General features: G+C 42.9%; 1 protein-coding gene and 1 long non-coding RNA gene across 3 annotated transcripts in view; both read right to left on the bottom strand.

Moving 5' to 3' along the window:
• mbtps2 (membrane-bound transcription factor peptidase, site 2) overlaps window positions 1–9332 on the bottom strand; it is a 34175-nt gene extending 24843 nt beyond the window's left edge. Inside the window, exons 1-2 of one of the 2 annotated variants that reach the window (XM_071327898.1) lie at window positions 9110–9332; window positions 7957–8105 (exon numbers count right to left, since the gene is read on the bottom strand). In XM_071327898.1, the coding sequence (XP_071183999.1) occupies window positions 7957–8091 (135 nt within the window). In that variant the 5' untranslated portion in view covers window positions 8092–8105; window positions 9110–9332. The remainder of the gene's footprint in view (window positions 1–7956; window positions 8106–9109) is intronic. The other variant, XM_071327899.1, reaches the window with a different exon arrangement.
• A 2585-nt stretch (window positions 9333–11917) lies between these two features.
• On the bottom strand, window positions 11918–14587 carry LOC139531328 (uncharacterized). Its single transcript, XR_011666332.1, has 3 exons — window positions 14513–14587; window positions 14379–14418; window positions 11918–12435 (listed from the first exon to the last, which is right to left on the bottom strand). It is a non-coding gene; the product is annotated as an uncharacterized lncRNA (long non-coding RNA).
• Window positions 14588–18829: the final 4242 nt, after the last annotated feature.

The following is an 18829-nucleotide window of genomic DNA, read 5'->3' on the forward strand; positions in this document are numbered from 1 at the left end:
ATTAAGTCTATATACAGTGTGTGCAAATGGCATGAGGTGGGAAGGCAATAAATAGGCCATAGTAGGGAAGTAATTTCAATTTAGCAGATTAACACTGGAGTGATAAATTAGCAGATTATGTGCAAGTAGAGATACTGGTGTGCAAAAGAGCAGAAAAGTCAATAAAGACAATATGGGGATGAGGTAGGTAGATTGGGTGGGCTATTTACAGATGGACTATGTACAGCTGCAGCGATCAGTTAGCTGCTCAGATAGCTGATGTTTAAAGTTGGTGAGGGAAATATTAGTCTCCAGCTTCAGCGATTTTTGCAATTCGTTCCAGTCATTGGCAGCAGAGAACTGGAAGGAAAGGCGGACAAAGGAGGTGTTGGCTTTGGGGATGACCAGTGAGATATACCTGCTGGAGCGCGTGCTACGGGTGGGTGTTGTTATCGTGACCAGTGAGCTGAGATAAGGTGGAGCTTTACCTAGCATAGACTTATAGATGACCTGGAGCCAGTGGGTCTGGCGACGAATATGTAGCGAGGGCCAGCCGACTAGAGCATACAGGTCGCAGTGCTGGGTGGTATAAGGGGCTTTAGTGACAAAAAGGATGGCACTGTGATAGCAAACTGGATGCAGTCTGAGTGTTGGAAGCTATTTTGTAGAGGACAACGCCGAAGTCGAGGATCGGTAGGATAGTCAGTTTTAGGAGGGTAAATTTGGCGGCGTGAGTGAAGGAGGCTTTGTTGCGAAATAGAAAGCTGATTCTAGATTTCATTTTGGATTGGAGATGTTTAATATGAGTCTGGAAGGAGAAGGAGAGTTTACAGTCTAACCCGACACCTAGGTATTTGTAGTTGTCCACATATTCTAAGTCAGAACTGTCCAGAGTAGTGATGCTAGTCGGGCGGGCAGGTGCAGGCAGCGATCAGTTGAAGAGCATGCATTTAGTTTTACTAGCGTTTAAGAGCAGTTGGAGGCCACGGAAGGAGTGTTGTATGGCATTGAAGCTTGTTTGGAGGTTAGTTAACACAGTGTCCAAAGAAGGGCCAGATGTATACAGAATGGTGTCGTCTGCGTAGAGGTGGATCAGGGAATCACCCGCAGCAAGAGCGACATCATTAATATATACAGAGAAAAGAGTCGGCCCGAGAATTGAACCCTGTGGCACCCCCATAGAAACTGCCAGAGGTCCGGACAACAGTCCCTCCGATTTGACACACTGAACTCTCTGAGAAGTAGTTGGTGAACCAGGCGAGGCAGTCATTCGAGAAACCAAGGCTGTTGAGTCTGCCGATAAGAATACGGTGATTGACAGAGTCGAAAGCCTTGGCCAGGTCGATGAAGATGGCTGCACAGTACTGTCTTTTATCGAAGGCGGTTATTATATCGTTTAGGACCTTGAGCGTGGCTGAGGTGCACCCATGATCACCTCGGAAACCGGATTGCACAGCGGAGAAGGTACGGTGGGATTAGAAATGGTCAGTGATCTGTTTATTAACTTGGCTTTCGAAGACTTTAGATAGGCAGGGCAGGATGGATATAGGTCTGTAACAGTTTGGGTCTAGAGTGTCTCCTCCTTTGAAGAAGAGGATGACCGCGGCAGCTTTCCAATCTTTAGGGATCTCAGATGATACGAAAGAGTCTTATGAGCGTTTATGTCCGCTTGTTCTCATGTTGTCTTTTTGGTCTGTCTCCTTCACTCCTACTGTGACTCTGCACGCTCTCATTAACACAAACACACCACGCCCCTCCCCCACACCCCAAGCCCCTCCCACTCAACAACAAAGATAAGAGCACTTTCTCTCTGACAAGCGGTTTGAACTCGCTACCTGCATTTTAGGTTTGGTCCAACAGAATCGGTCTTATGGACATCGAAACATTATTTTACTGGAGAAAACATCCCTAACGATACCCTATTTACATCTCAACTCGCACACAGAGCAGACACTATTAGAACCAACAGTGAATATGGAAAATTAGTTTGTCGAACACGGCATTATGGTAACATAGAAGCATTTTACCCAAAGACTGAAACCAGCTGTCTAGTTATATAAATGTGCATGAAACAATTATAAGGAATTGGCAAGTTCTTCTCATTGTGAAAAATAAGGTAGGCCATTTGATTTCAACATGTGAACAAAGTGGACTGGGTAGCATGCTGTTCAAAACAGTTGGAGGCGGACAGAACGGTGTCTTCATAACAATTCAACTGTTCTAACTTGCTATCAAGCAAATACATCCAAGACTTTAAATATAAAGACTAGCTGGCTAATCACGAACACGTGGGCTTGTGTTTATGAGACCTGGGTTAATTGTCTATAATAACTGCTACAAGATGTTGGTCATTAGTAGTAGATGTGCCTACTTCTGGATCTGGTTTAATTTGTTCGAAAAAAGTCATTTTCATAGATAGTCGCTGATGTGGCTTTCATGTCTGTCTATTGCAGATAAACTGGTCAACTATTTTGATAAAATAAGTTAAATGATTATGGTGGTGGAAGTTTTATACTAAATTTAGCCTAGGTATAAATTCACAATCCCCTTTTGAAATGCAGTGTATTTCACCTAAAATTGTACAATTAAGCTTATATAAAGAAAACGCACACATATACATACATACTATACAGCTGAAGTCAGAAGTTTACATACACTTAGGTTGCAGTCATTAAAACTCATTTTTCAACCATTCCACAAATTTCTTGTTAACAAACTATAGTTTTGGCAAGTCGGTTAAGACATCTACTTTGTGCATGACACAAGTCATTTTCCCCACAATTGTTAACAGAGAGATTATTTCACTTATAATTCACTGTATCACAATTCCAGTGGGTCAGAAGTTTACATACACTAAGTTGACTGTGCCTTTAAACAGCTTGAAAAATTCCAGAAATGATGTCATGACTTTAGAAGCTGCTGATAGGCTAATTGACATCATTTAAGTCAATTGGAGGTGTACCTGTGGATGTATTTCAAGGCCTACCTTCAAACTCAGTGCCTCTTTGCTTGACATCATGGCAAAATCTAAAGAAATCAGCCAAGACCTCAGAAAGAAAATTGTAGACCTCCACAAGTCTGGTTCATCCTTGGGAGCAATTTCCAAACGCCTGAAGGTACCACGTTCATCTGTACAAACAATATTACGCAAGTATAAACACCATGGGACCACACAGCCGTCATACCGCTCAGGAAGTTCTGTTTCCTAGAGATGAACGTATTTTGGTGCGAAAAGTGAAAATCAATCCCAGAACAGCAGCAAAGGACCTTGTGAAGATGCTGGAGGAAACGGGTACAAAAGTATCTATATCCAAAGTAAAACGAGTCCTATGAGTTGATATATAAAACAAAGCAAGATTCAAGACTTCGTGCTTTTCAGCTAAAATTATTATCTAGAATTCTTGCCACCAACAAAATGTTGAATATTTGGGGCACATCATCATCGAAGCTCTGCAGCATTGATCTAAAACCCTAGAAAAAGTATTTATCTTCAACTCGCAATCTGTGATTCTATTCGATTAGATAGATTGAAATTGTACGTTAAACATCACAGCATAGTTGAAAGGTATGTGTTGCGTAGAAACCCGAAGTGGGTGGCCAGCAGAGATAGATGGGATGGGCTGAGGGAAGCTGAGGGTTGGGATGTGGAATTGGAGACAAGTGGGAGTGGAGTGTGTGGGAGATAGAATGATGGTCAAAAGATAAAGAGGGGGAAAAAGTCAAAATAAAACAAAAGTACATTTGAATGACACTAAGTGGCAATGTTTTTACAACTAATGCCGGTTTGCCTGAGGCTGATGCCGTGCAGGTGTTTGTACACATGCATATACACACACACTCTCATTCAAATAAACACATACAAGAACACACACATACATGTAGTAGTGCCAGACATGCACACATACATATACAGTAGGCATTGCTGTCATGATTTCAGTTGTCCTTGATGTCCATTGTTTTAAATGATTTATTTTGCAGAATTTTTTTTGCATTGTTGTTTGCTGTTTTCTTCTGTCTTTTACTTTTTTCTCTTTAGTTAATTCTCTTGGTTGTTGCTGCATTGGGGGGTTATTTGTGGTGGGGGTTCATTCTCTTGGTTGTTGCTGCATTGGGGGGTTATTTGTGGTGGGGGTTCATTCTCTTGGTTGTTGCTGCATTGGGGGGTTATTTGTGGTGGGGGTTCATTCTCTTGGTTGTTGCTGCATTGGGGGGTTATTTGTGGTGGGGGTTCATTCTCTTGGTTGTTGCTGCATTGGAGGGTTCTTGGGGGAATGTAATTAATTGTATTTTTATTTATTTTTTCTCCGGGGTGGGGGGGGGGGGGGGACTATGGGAGGGGTCTCGAATGGTTGAGGGACAGCTACTGTGGGGGGATCTTGGAGGGTTCGGGTTTCACAAGATTGTAATCATGAAAAAGGAAACTGACATATTTCATATCACTATCATGCACATGCACCCTCACACATAAGGATGGCTCTGTTGCGGAAAGACTGATACATGTTTGATAGTGTATTGATGCTGTATTGTTTGTCCTCCATGTTCTAATACTTTAATGTTACCCCTTCCTTGTGTTTTTTGTAATAAAATAAATAAATAATAATAAATGAGTCCTATATCGACATAACCTGAGAAGCCACTCAGCAAGAAAGCCACTGCTCCAAAACCTCCATAAAAAAGCCAGACTACGGTTTGCAACTGCACATGGGGACAAAGATCATACTTTTTGGAGAAATGTCCTCTGGTCTGATGAAACAAAAATAGAACTGTTTGGCCATAATGACCATCGTTATGTTTGGAGGAAAAAGGGGGATGCTTGCAAGCCGAAGAACACCATCCCAACCGTGAAGCACGGGGGTGGCAGCATCATGTTGTGGGGTGCTTTGCTGCAGGAGGGACTGGTGCACTTCACAAAATAGATGGCATCATGAGGGAGGAAAATGATGTGCATATATTGAAGCAACATCTCAAGACATCAGTCAGGAAGTTAAAGCTTGGTCACAAATGGGTCTTCCAAATGGACAATGACCCCAAGCATACTTCGAAAGTTGTGTCAAAATGGCTTAAGGACAACAAAGTCAAGGTATTGGAGTGGCCATCACAAAGCCGTGACCTCAATCCTATAGAAAATTTGTGGGCAGAACTGAAAAAGCGTGTGCGAGCAAGGAGGCCTACAAACCTGACTCAGTTACACCAGCACTGTCAGGAGGAATGGGCCAAAAAAATTCACCCAATTTATTGTGGGAAGCTTGTGGAAGGCTACCCGAAACACTTGACCCAAGTTAAACAATTTAAAGGCAATGCAACCAAATACTAATTTAGTGTACGTAAACTTCTGACCAACTGGGAATGTGATGAAATAAATAAAAGCTGAAATAAATCATTCTCTCTACTTTTATTCTGAAATTTCACATTCTTAAAATAAAGTGGTGATCCTAACTGACCTAAAACAGGGAATCTTTACTAGGATTAAATGTCAGGAATTGTGAAAAACTGAGTTTAAATGTATTTGGCTAAGGTTTATGTAAACTTCCGACTTCAACTGTATATACAGTGAATCGCCCATAAGTTTGAAAAAATGTAGATATGATTTTTAGGCCATATCACTGCCATTTACACTGATAGTCCTAGCCCCTGTACTCACTGTACTCACCGATCGTCCTAGCCCCTAGTCCAGCCAACATACTGACTCAACTCCAGTTCACTTTAATAATGGAAATTGATGTAAATTGATCAAAATGTATCACTAGCCACTTTAAACAATGCCACTTAATAGAATGTATATGTATATACTGTACTCTATCATCTACTGCATCTTGCCATCTTTATGTAATACATGTATCACTAGCCACTTTAAACTATGCACTTTTATGTTTACATACCTTACATTACTCATCTCATATGTATATACCGTACTCGATACCATCTACTGCATCTTGCCTATGCCGTTCTGTACCATCACTCATTCATATATCTTTATGTACATATTCTTTATCCCTTTACACTTGTGTGTATAAGGTAGTAGTTGTGGAATTGTTAGGTTAGATTACTTGTTGGTTATTACTGCATTGTCGAAACTAGAAAGAACAAGCATTTCGCTACACTCGCATTAACATCTGCTAACCATGTGTATGTGACAAATGAAATATGATTTGAACGCACCGATCGTCCTAGCCCCTATACCCTCTACACACATCGATCGTCCCTGTACGCACACCAATCGTCCTAGCCCCTGTACGCACACCGATCGTCCTAGCCCCTGTACACACACCGATCGTCCTAGCCCCTGTACACACCGATCGTCCTAGCCCCTGTACACACCGATTGTCCTAGCCCCTGTACGCACACCCATCGTCCTAGCCCCTGTACGCACACCGATCGTACGCACACCGATCGTCCTAGCCCCTGTACGCACACCGATCGTCCTAGCCCCTGTACGCACACCGATCGTCCTAGCCCCTGTACGCACACCGATCGTCCTAGCCCCTGTACGCACACCGATCGTCCTAGCCCCTGTACGCACACCGATCGTCCTAGCCCCTGTACACACCGATCGTCCTAGCCCCTGTGCGCACACCGATCGTCCTAGCCCCTGTACGCACACCGATTGTCCTAGCCCCTGTACGCACGCCGATCGTCCTAGCCCCTGTACGCACGCCGATCGTCCTAGCCCCTGTACGCACGCCGATCGTCCTAGCCCCTGTACGCACGCCGATCGTCCTAGCCCCTGTACACACCGATCGTCCTAGCCCCTGTACGCACGCCGATCGTCCTAGCCCCTGTACGCACGCCGATCGTCCTAGCCCCTGTACACACCGATCGTCCTAGCCCCTGTACGCACGCCGATCGTCCTAGCTCCTACGGGACTGTAACTACCCATTGGATATCATGAAATTGGGGATAAAAAAATGTTTTAAAAAAAATCATAAAAGAAAAAGTGATTTTGAGATCAAAAAAGCCGAAGATAAAAACTTGGGGAAATCAGTCTTTTTTTGCTGTGGTATCAAGTATTGATGTGTCCAATTCTGCCCTCTAGAGGATTTTGCAGAAATTGAAATCTGCAATAAATAAAGGTACTTTATTTTAAGTCTATTTTTGCACTTTAACAGCTACAATAAATCTATCCAAATCAATGTAAAATTCAAATCAAACTTTCTTCGTCACATGCGCCGAATAGAACAAGTGTAGACCTTACCGTGAAATGCTGACTTACAAGCCCTTAACCAACAGCACAGTTCAAGAAAGAGTTAAGAAAATATTTACTAGATAAACTAAAGTAAATTATAAAAAACACAATAACATAACAATAACAAGGCTATATACAGGGGGTACCGAGTCAATGTGCAGGGGTACAGGTTAGTAATGAGGCTATATACAGGGGGTACCAGTACCGAGTCAATGTGCGGGGGTTCAGGTTAGTAATGAGGCTATATACAGGGGGTACCAGTACCGAGTCAATGTGTGGGGGTACAGGTTAGTAATGAGGCTATATACAGGGGGTACCGGTACCGAGTCAATGTGTGGGGGTACAGGTTAGTAATGAGGCTATATACAGGGGGTACCGGTACCGAGTCAATGTGCGGGGGTTCAGGTTAGTCGAGGTAATTTGTACATGTAGGTAGGGGTGAAGTGGCTATGCATAGATAATAAACAGAGAGTAGCAGCAGTGTACAAAACAAATGGGGGGGGGGGGGGGGGGTCAATGCAAATAGTACGGTGGCCATTTGATTAGCTGTTAAGGAGCCTTTTGGTCCTAGACTTGGCGCTCCGGTACCGCTTGCCGTGCGGTAGCAGAGAAACAGTCTATGACATGGGTGACTGGAGTCTCTAACTGGAGTCTCTAACAATTTTTGGGGCTTTCCTTTGACATGCCTGGTATATAGATCCTGGATGGCAGGAAGCTTGGCCCCAGTGATGTACTGGGCCGTACGCACTACCCTCTGTAGCGCCTTACGGTCAGATGCCGAGCAGTTGACATACCAGACAGTGATGCAACCTGCTCTCGATGGTGCAGCTGTAGAACTTTTTGAGGATCTGGGGACCCATGCCAAATCTTTTCAGTCTCCTGAGCTTTGTCGTGCCCTCTTCACGACTGTCTTGGTGTGTTTGGACCATGATAGTTATTTTGACTATGAACACAAGGGAATGCTAATTTAAAAGATGGCTAGTCATTATTAGCCTGGTTCTGTATGGAATAGAGGCACATTATGGAACACTAACGAAATGGTGCAACCAAATTATGTGCTGGTGCCACCAACTGAAAAGGTTGATAGCACAGTAGTAATGTTACGGTTGTTTCCGAAGCTCCGAGGTATGCATCGACATTGCTAAGCAGTTTGCTTCGAAATAGTGTGCTAATGCTTGTATCACTTTATCAGAAATACGTGATCAATGACGTCCGATGCTTAGTTTTGTCGAACAACCACCCGATTGGTTTGGTAGAAGACAAAAGGCCACACTGTGCTACGGCATGTGCGACGTCATTTATAATAATTTGGCTGTTCTAAATTATTTTTGACCAGCAGGTGCGACTAGCCCCTATATAGCAGTGTCCCCAACACCATTTCTGAGTCCTAACTAGCCCCTGGCCTTACCCCATATCGTCTAGACCAGGATGGGGAAAAACTCCAGTCCTCTGAGGCCTAATTGGTGTCATACTTTTACCCCAGCTAATAACCAACTAATCATGATCTTCAGTTTAGAATGCAGTTAGTTAATCAGCTGTGTTTGTTAGGGATGTGGGAAAGCGTAACACCGCTCTGGCCCCCGAGGACCGGAGTTGACCATCCCTGGTCTAGACAGAGCAGAGTGTATTAAAATCAGAGTACATGCATTGTTCTGTTGCAATGTACATCGATCACTATGTGTACATAACTCGTTTCTAGCTATTACAGGTAACACATGCTGCTGTGTCAGATGGAAACATATCGTAATAGTGAACTAGTTAGTTAACGTTAGCTAGCTAACTACCTCGTATAGGTAAAATATAACAGCAGGTTAATTACATAACAATACATTACTCGTTAGATCTGGTCCGTCGTGCAGATAACTTGGTCGATGGACCGGATCTAATGACTAACGTTAGCGAGCATATAGTCAGTAAAACATTACAACCCCGGGATCGTAACATTACCTTCAGAAGCACGTCTGTTAGATAGACGAAGCACCAGCCGCCCAAAACACACACCACCAGCGGCACGGGAATCATGGCGAGAGGAAGAACAGACACATACAGGGGGAAGAAATATAACACACTCAATCTCTATACGGTTACAGAGAAGCTCATGAGTCTATATTGTCGCTAACCGACTGTTTACTGAAACCTTCACCACTGTGCGACGCCACTTCCGGGACGATGACGCAAGGCAAGAGCAGTCGATAAGCTCAGACGGTAAAGTGTAGAATGATCGTCCGGGTAAATGCCGGTGTGTTGCCGAACATCTCCCCCCTGCCAGAATCCCCCCCTTCGCGTCAACACTCACACACTCAGTTCTTCATTGCTGGGACTTGCTAGTTGAGATTTCTGCTCTTCTCTCCGTTGTCAGTTAAGCCTACATTTCACTGATCTTAGTAGCAGAAAGCATTTTTTTATTTGTGTCCTTCAAGGCAGCTGTCAATGATCACGTCAGGCTGCGTTTCATTTTATTTTTATGGCAGTTTGATTGCGGGGGAGGCACTAGTAATGTCTGCAGTTTTCGAATTGGCTATTTGTTTAAAGTGTATTAGTCTATAAATACATTTATTTTCCAAAATTCGTCATCTCTCACATGTCTTATTTGACTAGTAGTTGTTCTGAAATGTTTATATCTTGCCTACATTTTACTCCCTCTATGTTTAATATAACACACATACATTCATTATTCATTTCGGTTGCCTATCCTGACGAAGTTTGTTCTATAGAAAGTATTTGACTGATGTGTGCCACAGAAAGTATTTGACTCTAGTGACAAAATTAAGGAAAATATAAGGGGGGTTAGGGTTAGTGTACCCTCTGTATTTAAAGAAGAAAACGTCCCTTTTTCAGGACCCTGTCTTGTAAATATAATTCGTAAAAAAACAAATAACTTCACAGATATTCATTGTAAAGGGTTATAACACTGTTTCCCATGCTTGTTCAATGAACCATAAACAATTAATGAACAAGCACCTGTGGAACAGCCGTTAAGACACTAACAGCTTACTGGCGGTAAGCAATTAAGGTCACAGTTACGAAAACCTAGGACACTAAAGAGAACGTTCTACTGACTCTGAAAAACACCAAAAGAAAGATGCCCAGGGGCCCTGCTCATTTGCGTGAATGTGCCTTAGGCATGCTGCAAGGAGGCATGAGGACTGCAGATGTGGCCATGGCAATAAATTGCACTGTCCGTACTGTGAGACACCTAAGACAACGCTACAGGGAGACAGGACGGACAGCTCATCGTCCTCGTAGTGGCAGACCACGTGTAACACCTGCACAGGATCGGTACATCCGAACTTCATACCTGCGGGACAGGTACAGGATGGCAACAACTGCCCGAGTTACACCAGGAACGCACAATCCCTCCATCAGTGCTCAGACTGTCCGCAATAGGCTGAGAGAGGCTGAACCGAGGGCTTGTAGGCTAGCCAACTAACGTTAGCTAACGTCGTTAGCTCATTTAGCAGCTAATTTGAGTTAGCCTGCAATGTTGCTAGTTAGCTAATAATACGTTGTTTTTTTACATTTTCGAAATGTATTTGCTTACTTGAATAGGTTCTCCATGTGGACAACTGGAAACAGGGCAGCAAAGGTTCCTTGTCACCAGAGCGTTTTAGAGGATATTACTATTGAACTATTTACCCATTAGATAACCAGACCTTCATACAAACTTGCTATGCTGAATTCTTGACGCACAATCGAACATGCTGCCATATGCATATGTGAACATTCCCCGTCAGTAGCCAGTTGCTTTTGAGCAGTTACTTATCCACCTAATTTTAAAACTCTTTTAAAACTCGGAAAAGATGGATACAACTTCCTCAATGGGTATTATCATAATTCATGTGCCCCAATAGAAATCCCTGTATTACCATGTTTCTGTTAGCTGATACATCATATTACTGTCCTGTTAATGTGCCTGGACCGTGTAGGCTAAACTGCTGAATAAAAAATAAAACATAACTGATCCAAATGGGTTCCCAGTCAGGCAGGCTAGATGCACTTATTTTGAAGTGATGAATATTCATTCAAAACTCCAGGCTTTTGAGTGGTTATTCAAATAACATAGGCTATTCACAGCAGTTTACAGCCCAGACTAGAGTGTTGTACTCACTTGAAAACAATAATAACATTCTTCATTACATTGTGTTGTTGTAACCTAGGTAGGACACATTTCTTGTCCCTGAAAAACAGAAACAATAGAGTAGCTTTCTGAGCTGCACAAGTCCCCCTGACTGCAGGGTGCAATGTGGGCAGAGTCAAACGGTTGGCCCCGCCCACTTTTTTTGACCATCTGAATTTTGACAGTCACACACTGAACACAAACTGAACAAACACACACTGACCACGAACACAAACACACACTGAACACAAACACACACGTTGAATACAGACATATTTCATTTTTGAAGATCGTAAGAAATATTATATAAAGCGACACCAGCAGATGTGTTGTAACACTTCTTACTTCATGCTATATTTGAGACTAGCTACTCATATTGTTGCAGTGAACAACAGACTTGTGTATGTCATGTACTGTTAAAATAGTGTTGATAAATGTTATAACTTTGTAATTATATTATTTCATTGAGCATATACTGTATATATACACACACACAGTTACTACCTGTCCTGATTTATAATGCTATTTACATCCCTCATGAGAATGGAGACATACTATACCATATAGACATACTGACAAGCTGAATATATTTTTACATTAAGTTATACCAGCTCCAGTAAAGAGATCAGAGACTCGGGTGACTTCTACATCATCTTTACTAAACAACACAATTAACAACTGAAACAATTAACACAGCAGACAAAACCATGGTTTGACCACTCCTCAAAAATGGCTTCACGCTCCTCAGAGACAGTAATGTTCTTGCTGCCTCCCCATAGAACATCTCATCATCTCTCTGTAACACGAATGGTTCCTTCAGGATAATATTTTCCTCTTCATCCAGGCCATCATACAACTGTAGTTGTTTAAGGGTTGTAATGCGGTCTTCCCCGTCCATCCCAATTACACTATGGAGGGAAACGGTGCCTTTAAATGTTTGGAGTTCACACCACCTTGTTGCCTCTGGGGTGTCCCTTAGAAGAGCATCTGTTAGGAGTTCACACCACCTTGCTGCCTCCAGGGTGTCCCTTAGAAGAACATCTGTTGGGAGTTCACACCACCTTGCTGCCTCTAGGGTGTCCCTTAGAAGAGCATCTGTTGGGAGTTCACACCACCTTGCTGCCTCTAGGGTGTCCCTTAGAATAACATCTGCTTCCTTGAAGAAAAAGGAATAATAAATATTGAGAGTAGTGCCTCATTGGACGATCAAGTCAAATTACACCCCATGTTCACAAACCATGCAAACAAAATACACTACTACTAAAGGGGTTTTCAGTGATATCTAGAACTACTCAACAAGTCATCACAACTATTATATCTCACCATGCTAAAAGCCTTCAGCGTTACACACAGTAGTCTACATACCCAGTTCACCATGCATCAAGCCTTCAGCATTACACACAGTAGACTACATACCCAGTTCACCATGCATCAAGCCTTCAGCATTACACACAGTAGACTACATACCCAGTTCACCATGCATCAAGCCTTCAGCATTACACACAGTAGTCTACATACCCAGTTCACCATGCATCAAGCCTTCAGCATTACACACAGTAGACTACATACCCAGTTCACCATGCATCAAGCCTTCAGCATTACACACAGTAGACTACATACCCAGTTCACCATGCATCAAGCCTTCAGCATTACACACAGTAGACTACATACCCAGTTCACCATGCTACAAGCCTTCAGCATTACACACAGTAGACTACACACCCAGTTCAACATGCTACAAGCCTTCAGCATTACCCACAGTAGACTACATACCCAGTCCACCATGCATCAAGCCTTCAGCATTACACACAGTAGACTACATACCCAGTTCACCATGCATCAAGCCTTCAGCATTACCCACAGTAGACTACATACCCAGTTCACCATGCTACAAGCCTTCAGCATTACCCACAGTAGACTACATACCCAGTTCACCATGCATCAAGCCTTCAGCATTACCCACAGTAGACTACATACCCAGTTCACCATGCATCAAGCCTTCAGCATTACCCACAGTAGACTACATACCCAGTTCACCATGCATCAAGCCTTCAGCATTACCCACAGTAGACTACATACCCAGTTCACCATGCATCAAGCCTTCAGCATTACCCACAGTAGACTACATACCCAGTTCACCATGCATCAAGCCTTCAGCATTACACACAGTAGACTACATACCCAGTTCACCATGCATCAAGCCTTCAGCATTACACACAGTAGACTACATACCCAGTTCACCATGCTACAAGCCTTCAGCATTACACACAGTAGACTACATACCCAGTTCACCATGCATCAAGCCTTCAGCATTACCCACAGTAGACTACATACCCAGTTCACCATGCTACAAGCCTTCAGCATTACACACAGTAGACTACATACCCAGTTCACCATGCTACAAGCCTTCAGCATTACACACAGTAGACTACATACCCAGTTCAACATGCTACAAGCCTTCAGCATTACCCACAGTAGACTACATACCCAGTTCAACATGCTACAAGCCTTCAGCATTACCCACAGTAGACTACATACCCAGTTCACCATGCATCAAGCCTTCAGCATTACCCACAGTAGACTACATACCCAGTTCAACATGCTACAAGCCTTCAGCATTACACACAGTAGACTACATACCCAGTTCACCATGCATCAAGCCTTCAGCATTACCCACAGTAGACTACATACCCAGTTCACCATGCATCAAGCCTTCAGCATTACCCACAGTAGACTACATACCCAGTTCAACATGCTACAAGCCTTCAGCATTACCCACAGTAGACTACATACCCAGTTCACCATGCATCAAGCCTTCAGCATTACCCACAGTAGACTACATACCCAGTTCAACATGCTACAAGCCTTCAGCATTACACACAGTAGACTACATACCCAGTTCACCATGCATCAAGCCTTCAGCATTACACACAGTAGACTACATACCCAGTTCACCATGCATCAAGCCTTCAGCATTACACACAGTAGACTACATACCCAGTTCACCATGCATCAAGCCTTCAGCATTACACACAGTAGACTACATACCCAGTTCACCATGCTACAAGCCTTCAGCATTACCCACAGTAGACTACATACCCAGTCCACAGCTCGCCGTTCATTTTGTTTTCAGTATCGTCTAGAAAGAAAACAGATTGTGGTCATTAAGTAATGGAACCTCTAGGGATGTGTGTCAGAATGCACCTTACTTTAGCTAATAGCCTATACAGTACCTGATCCTGCAGAGCTGGATGCTGATGTGACATGCTGGGACTTCTTGGGGGGGGGGTGTCTTCTACATCATCCTGAAATATATTGGAGAGGGAGGTTTAAGTCTTTAAACATTGGTTTTAGACTATACCACTTATCACATGAGGGTGGGGGGGTTAAGTCTTTAAACATTGGTTTAAGACTATACCACTCATCACATGATGGGGGGGTTAAGTCTTTAAACATTGGTTTAAGACTATACCTGTCACGTTCATTTAGAGATGGATTGGACCAAGGTGCAGCGTGGTAGGCGTACATTTTACTTTTATTTAAATGACACCGAAAAAACAACAAAATACAAAACGAACGTAAAGCTACATGCAGTGCAGAAAGCAACTACACACAAACAAGATCCCACAAACTAAAGGTGGAAAAAAGTATGATCCCCAATCAGAGACAACGATAGACAGCTGCCTCTGATTGGGAGCCAACAAAGAAATAGAAAAACTAGAATGCCCATCCAAATCACACCCCGACCTAACCAAATAGAGAAATAAAAAGGCTCTCTAAGGTCAGGGCGTGACTATACCACTCATCATATGAGAGGGGGGGGTAAGTCTAAACATTGGTTTAAGACTATACCACTCATCATATGAGAGGGGGGGTAAGTCTAAACATTGGTTTAAGACTATACCACTCATCATATGAGAGGGGGGGGGTAAGTCTAAACATTGGTTTAAGACTATACCACTCATCATATGAGAGGGGGGGTAAGTCTAAACATTGGTTTAAGACTATACCACTCATCATATGAGAGGGGGGGGGGTAAGTCTAAACATTGGTTTAAGACTATACCACTCATCATATGAGAGAGGGGGTAAGTCTAAACATTGGTTTAAGACTATACCACTCATCATATGAGAGGGGGGTAAGTCTAAACATTGGTTTAAGACTATACCACTCATCATAGGACACCTCCTACCTGTAGTGTGTTTTGTTTTCTCCGCCTTTATCCATCTTTCAACTTCTCTTCTTCAGACCTTAGTGAGTGAATGACATACCATACAACTACTGTGATTATTATTATTTGACCATGCTGGTCATTTATGAACATTTGAACATCTTGGCCATGTTCTGTTATAATCTCCACCCGGCACAGCCAGAAGAGGATTGGCCACCCCTCATAGCCTGGTTCCTCTCTAGGTTTCTTCCTAGGTTTTGGCCTTTCTAGGGAGTTTTTCCTAGCCACCGTGCTTCTACACTTGCATTGCTTGCTGTTTGGGGTTTTAGGCTGGGTTTCTGTACAGCACTTTGAGATATCAGCTGATGTCCGAAGGGCAATATAAATACATTTGATTTGATTTGATTTGAATATATGTTCATTTTGAATGTATGTCATGTCAGTCTGGCTACAGTGAAGCAAGTGATTTTAAGGATGCAAATGAAACGTTTTTATAATTTTCAAGACTTACGGCACGGGACATTTCTGCAGGAGAACCAGGCACCACTGTCGCCTAATTTGCTGCACGTTTTCCTTTGAAACAGAAAATCACACAATCGGATGGGTATCCCAAAAAACATTACAACCACTATTGATGAGAATTTCCTACATACCTCAGTGAAATCACACTGTGCTTCCAGTGCAAGTTAAGGTTGTTAAGTTTGATAGTTATGATAACAACAATAATGATAATAGTAAATCATAATAACACTCCCCCAGGAATATATTTCAGGATCTAGAAGACTGTATGTGAAAGTAAAGAAAAAGTCAAATTCAACAGCTTTTTATAGTCCAGCATCCATAACAGTTTTGACCACAGTTGGAAGTGAATTATTCCAAGTATTTTTCAGTGTTTCAAAGCAATGTGCTTTCACTCACGTGCCAAAAATATTCCCTTGGACAGTGATTCATAGCAATGTGTACTGACTGCTTTCTTCGTGAATGTGTTTGAAGTTTTTCTTATTTAACTTCAGTTTGCAGTGTGGACAAGTTACAATGACTTTTCTTGACTTGCCATGTATGTTGGGACCAGGTGATTTTATTATTGTATACACTAAATTCAGCAAAAAAATAAACTTCCTTTCACTGTCAACTGCGTTTATTTTCAGCAAACTTAACATGTGTAAATATTTGTATGACATAACAAGATTCAACAACTGAGACAAAAACTAAACAAGTTCCACAGACATGTGACTAATATAATTTGAATAATGTGTCCCTGAACAAAGGGGGGGAGGGGGTCAAAATCAAAAGTAACATTCAGTATCTGATGTGGCCACCAGCTGCATTAAGTACTGCAGTGCATCTCCTCCTCATGGACTGCACCACATTTGCCAGTTATTGCTGTGAGATGTTACCCCACTCTTCCACCAAGGCACCTGCAAGTTCCCAGACATTTCTGGGGGGAATGGCCCTAGCCCTTATCCTCCGATCCAACAGGTCTCAGACGTGCTCAATGGGTTTGAGATCCGTGCTCTTCGCTGGCCATGGCAGAACACTGACATTCCTGTCTTGCAGGAAATTATGCACAGAACGAGCAGTGTGGCTGGTGGCATTGTCATGCTGGAGGGTCATGTCAGAATGAGCCTACAGGAAGGGTACCACATGAGGGAGGAGGATGTCTTCCCTGTAACACACAGCATTGAGATTGCCTGCAATGACAACAAGCTCAGTCCGATGATGCTGTGACACACCGCGCCAGACCATGACGGACCCTCCACCTCCAAATCGATCCCGCTCCAGAGTACAGGCCTCGGTGTAACGCTCATTCCTTCAACGATAAACGCGAATCCGACCATCACCCCTGGTGAGATAAAACCGCGACTCGTCAGTGAAGAGCACTTTTTGCCAGTCCTGTCTGGTCCAGCCACGGTGGGTTTGTGCCCGTAGGCGATGCTGTTGCCGGTGATGTCTGGTGAGGACCTGCCTTACAACAGGCCTACAAGCCCTCAGTACAGCCTCTCTCAGCCTATTGCGGACAGTCTGAGCACTGATGGAGGGATTGTGCGTTCCTGGTGTAACTCGGGCAGTTGTTGTAGCCATCCTGTACCTGTCCCGCAGGTATGAAGTTCAGATGTACCGATCCTGCGCAGGTGTTGTTACACGTGGTCTGCCACTGCAAGGACGATCAGCTGTCCGTCCTGTCTCCCTGTAGCGCTGTCTTAGGCGTCTCACAGTACGGACATTGCAATTTATTGCCCTGGCCACATCTGCAGTCCTCATGCCTCCTTACATTATGCCTAAGGCACGTTCACGCAGATGAGTCAGTAGAAAGGCCTCTTTAGTGTCCTACGTTTTCATAACTGTGACCTTAATTGCCTACCGTCTGTAAGCTTTTCGTGTCTTAATGACCATTCCACAGGTGCATGTTCATTAATTATTTATGGTTCATTGAACAAGCATGGGAAACAGTGCTTAAACCCACTACAATGAAGATCTGTGAAGTTATTTGGATTTTTCAAATTATATTTGCAAGACAGGGTCCTGAAAAAGAGACGTTTCTTTTTTTGCTGAGTTTATATGCACAGAGATGCAGTTGCACAAATAATACAGCAGGTGGCCCCACAACTACACATTCACACACTTAACCTGGCTGCTTAATTACAACAAAACGTATACAACTAAGGATGTCTATTTCAACCCTGTTACTTATATTTAAATACAAAAACACAGTATTGGGAGGCCCAAATAAAACGTCACAAATCACCCAGAAAAACTTGTTATCTTCCTCAACAAATAAGTTCCCAGTGAATACTTTAAATTGCCTGAACAGCACCGGAACCGCAAGATGAAAGGGATTTTGAATTTTGTTCCAGTAATATGGTGCATTAAAACTAAAAGCAGATTTAGCTAGCTCGGTGGAGACCCTAGGAACCTTAAGAGTTAACCAATCCTGTGAACAGGTTAGGAAACTTAGGGGTCTATACTTCAAGTTAGAAAAGATGGAAGTTTATGAAGTAGGGCATCGTATACAAAAAGGGAGTAATGTTGAGATCTATGGGTCTATAGCGAAGTCCAGTCAACCTTTTGATACAGGATTCAGTGATGAGTATCAAAACTTTAGCCTGTAACAAAACAAAGGGCACTATGGGAGATGGCATCCAAAGGTTTAAGAGTAGTAACAGCTGCACTTTGATAAATAATACCACCATAATCAACAACAGATAAAAAGGTTGACTGAATAATCTGCTTCCTACTGCTTAGAGAAAGACATGATCTGTTTCTGTAGGAAAGCCAACTTTAAATGTTATCTTTTTAACCAGCTCATCTACTGTATAGGTTTTCTAAACGTCAAATCCGTATCAATCCTAATGTCTAAGTATTTATATGCGGGAACATG

The sequence above is a fragment of the Salvelinus alpinus genome, chromosome 10, assembly GCF_045679555.1.
Source record: "Salvelinus alpinus chromosome 10, SLU_Salpinus.1, whole genome shotgun sequence".
Classification (NCBI taxonomy): Eukaryota; Metazoa; Chordata; class Actinopteri; order Salmoniformes; family Salmonidae; genus Salvelinus; species Salvelinus alpinus.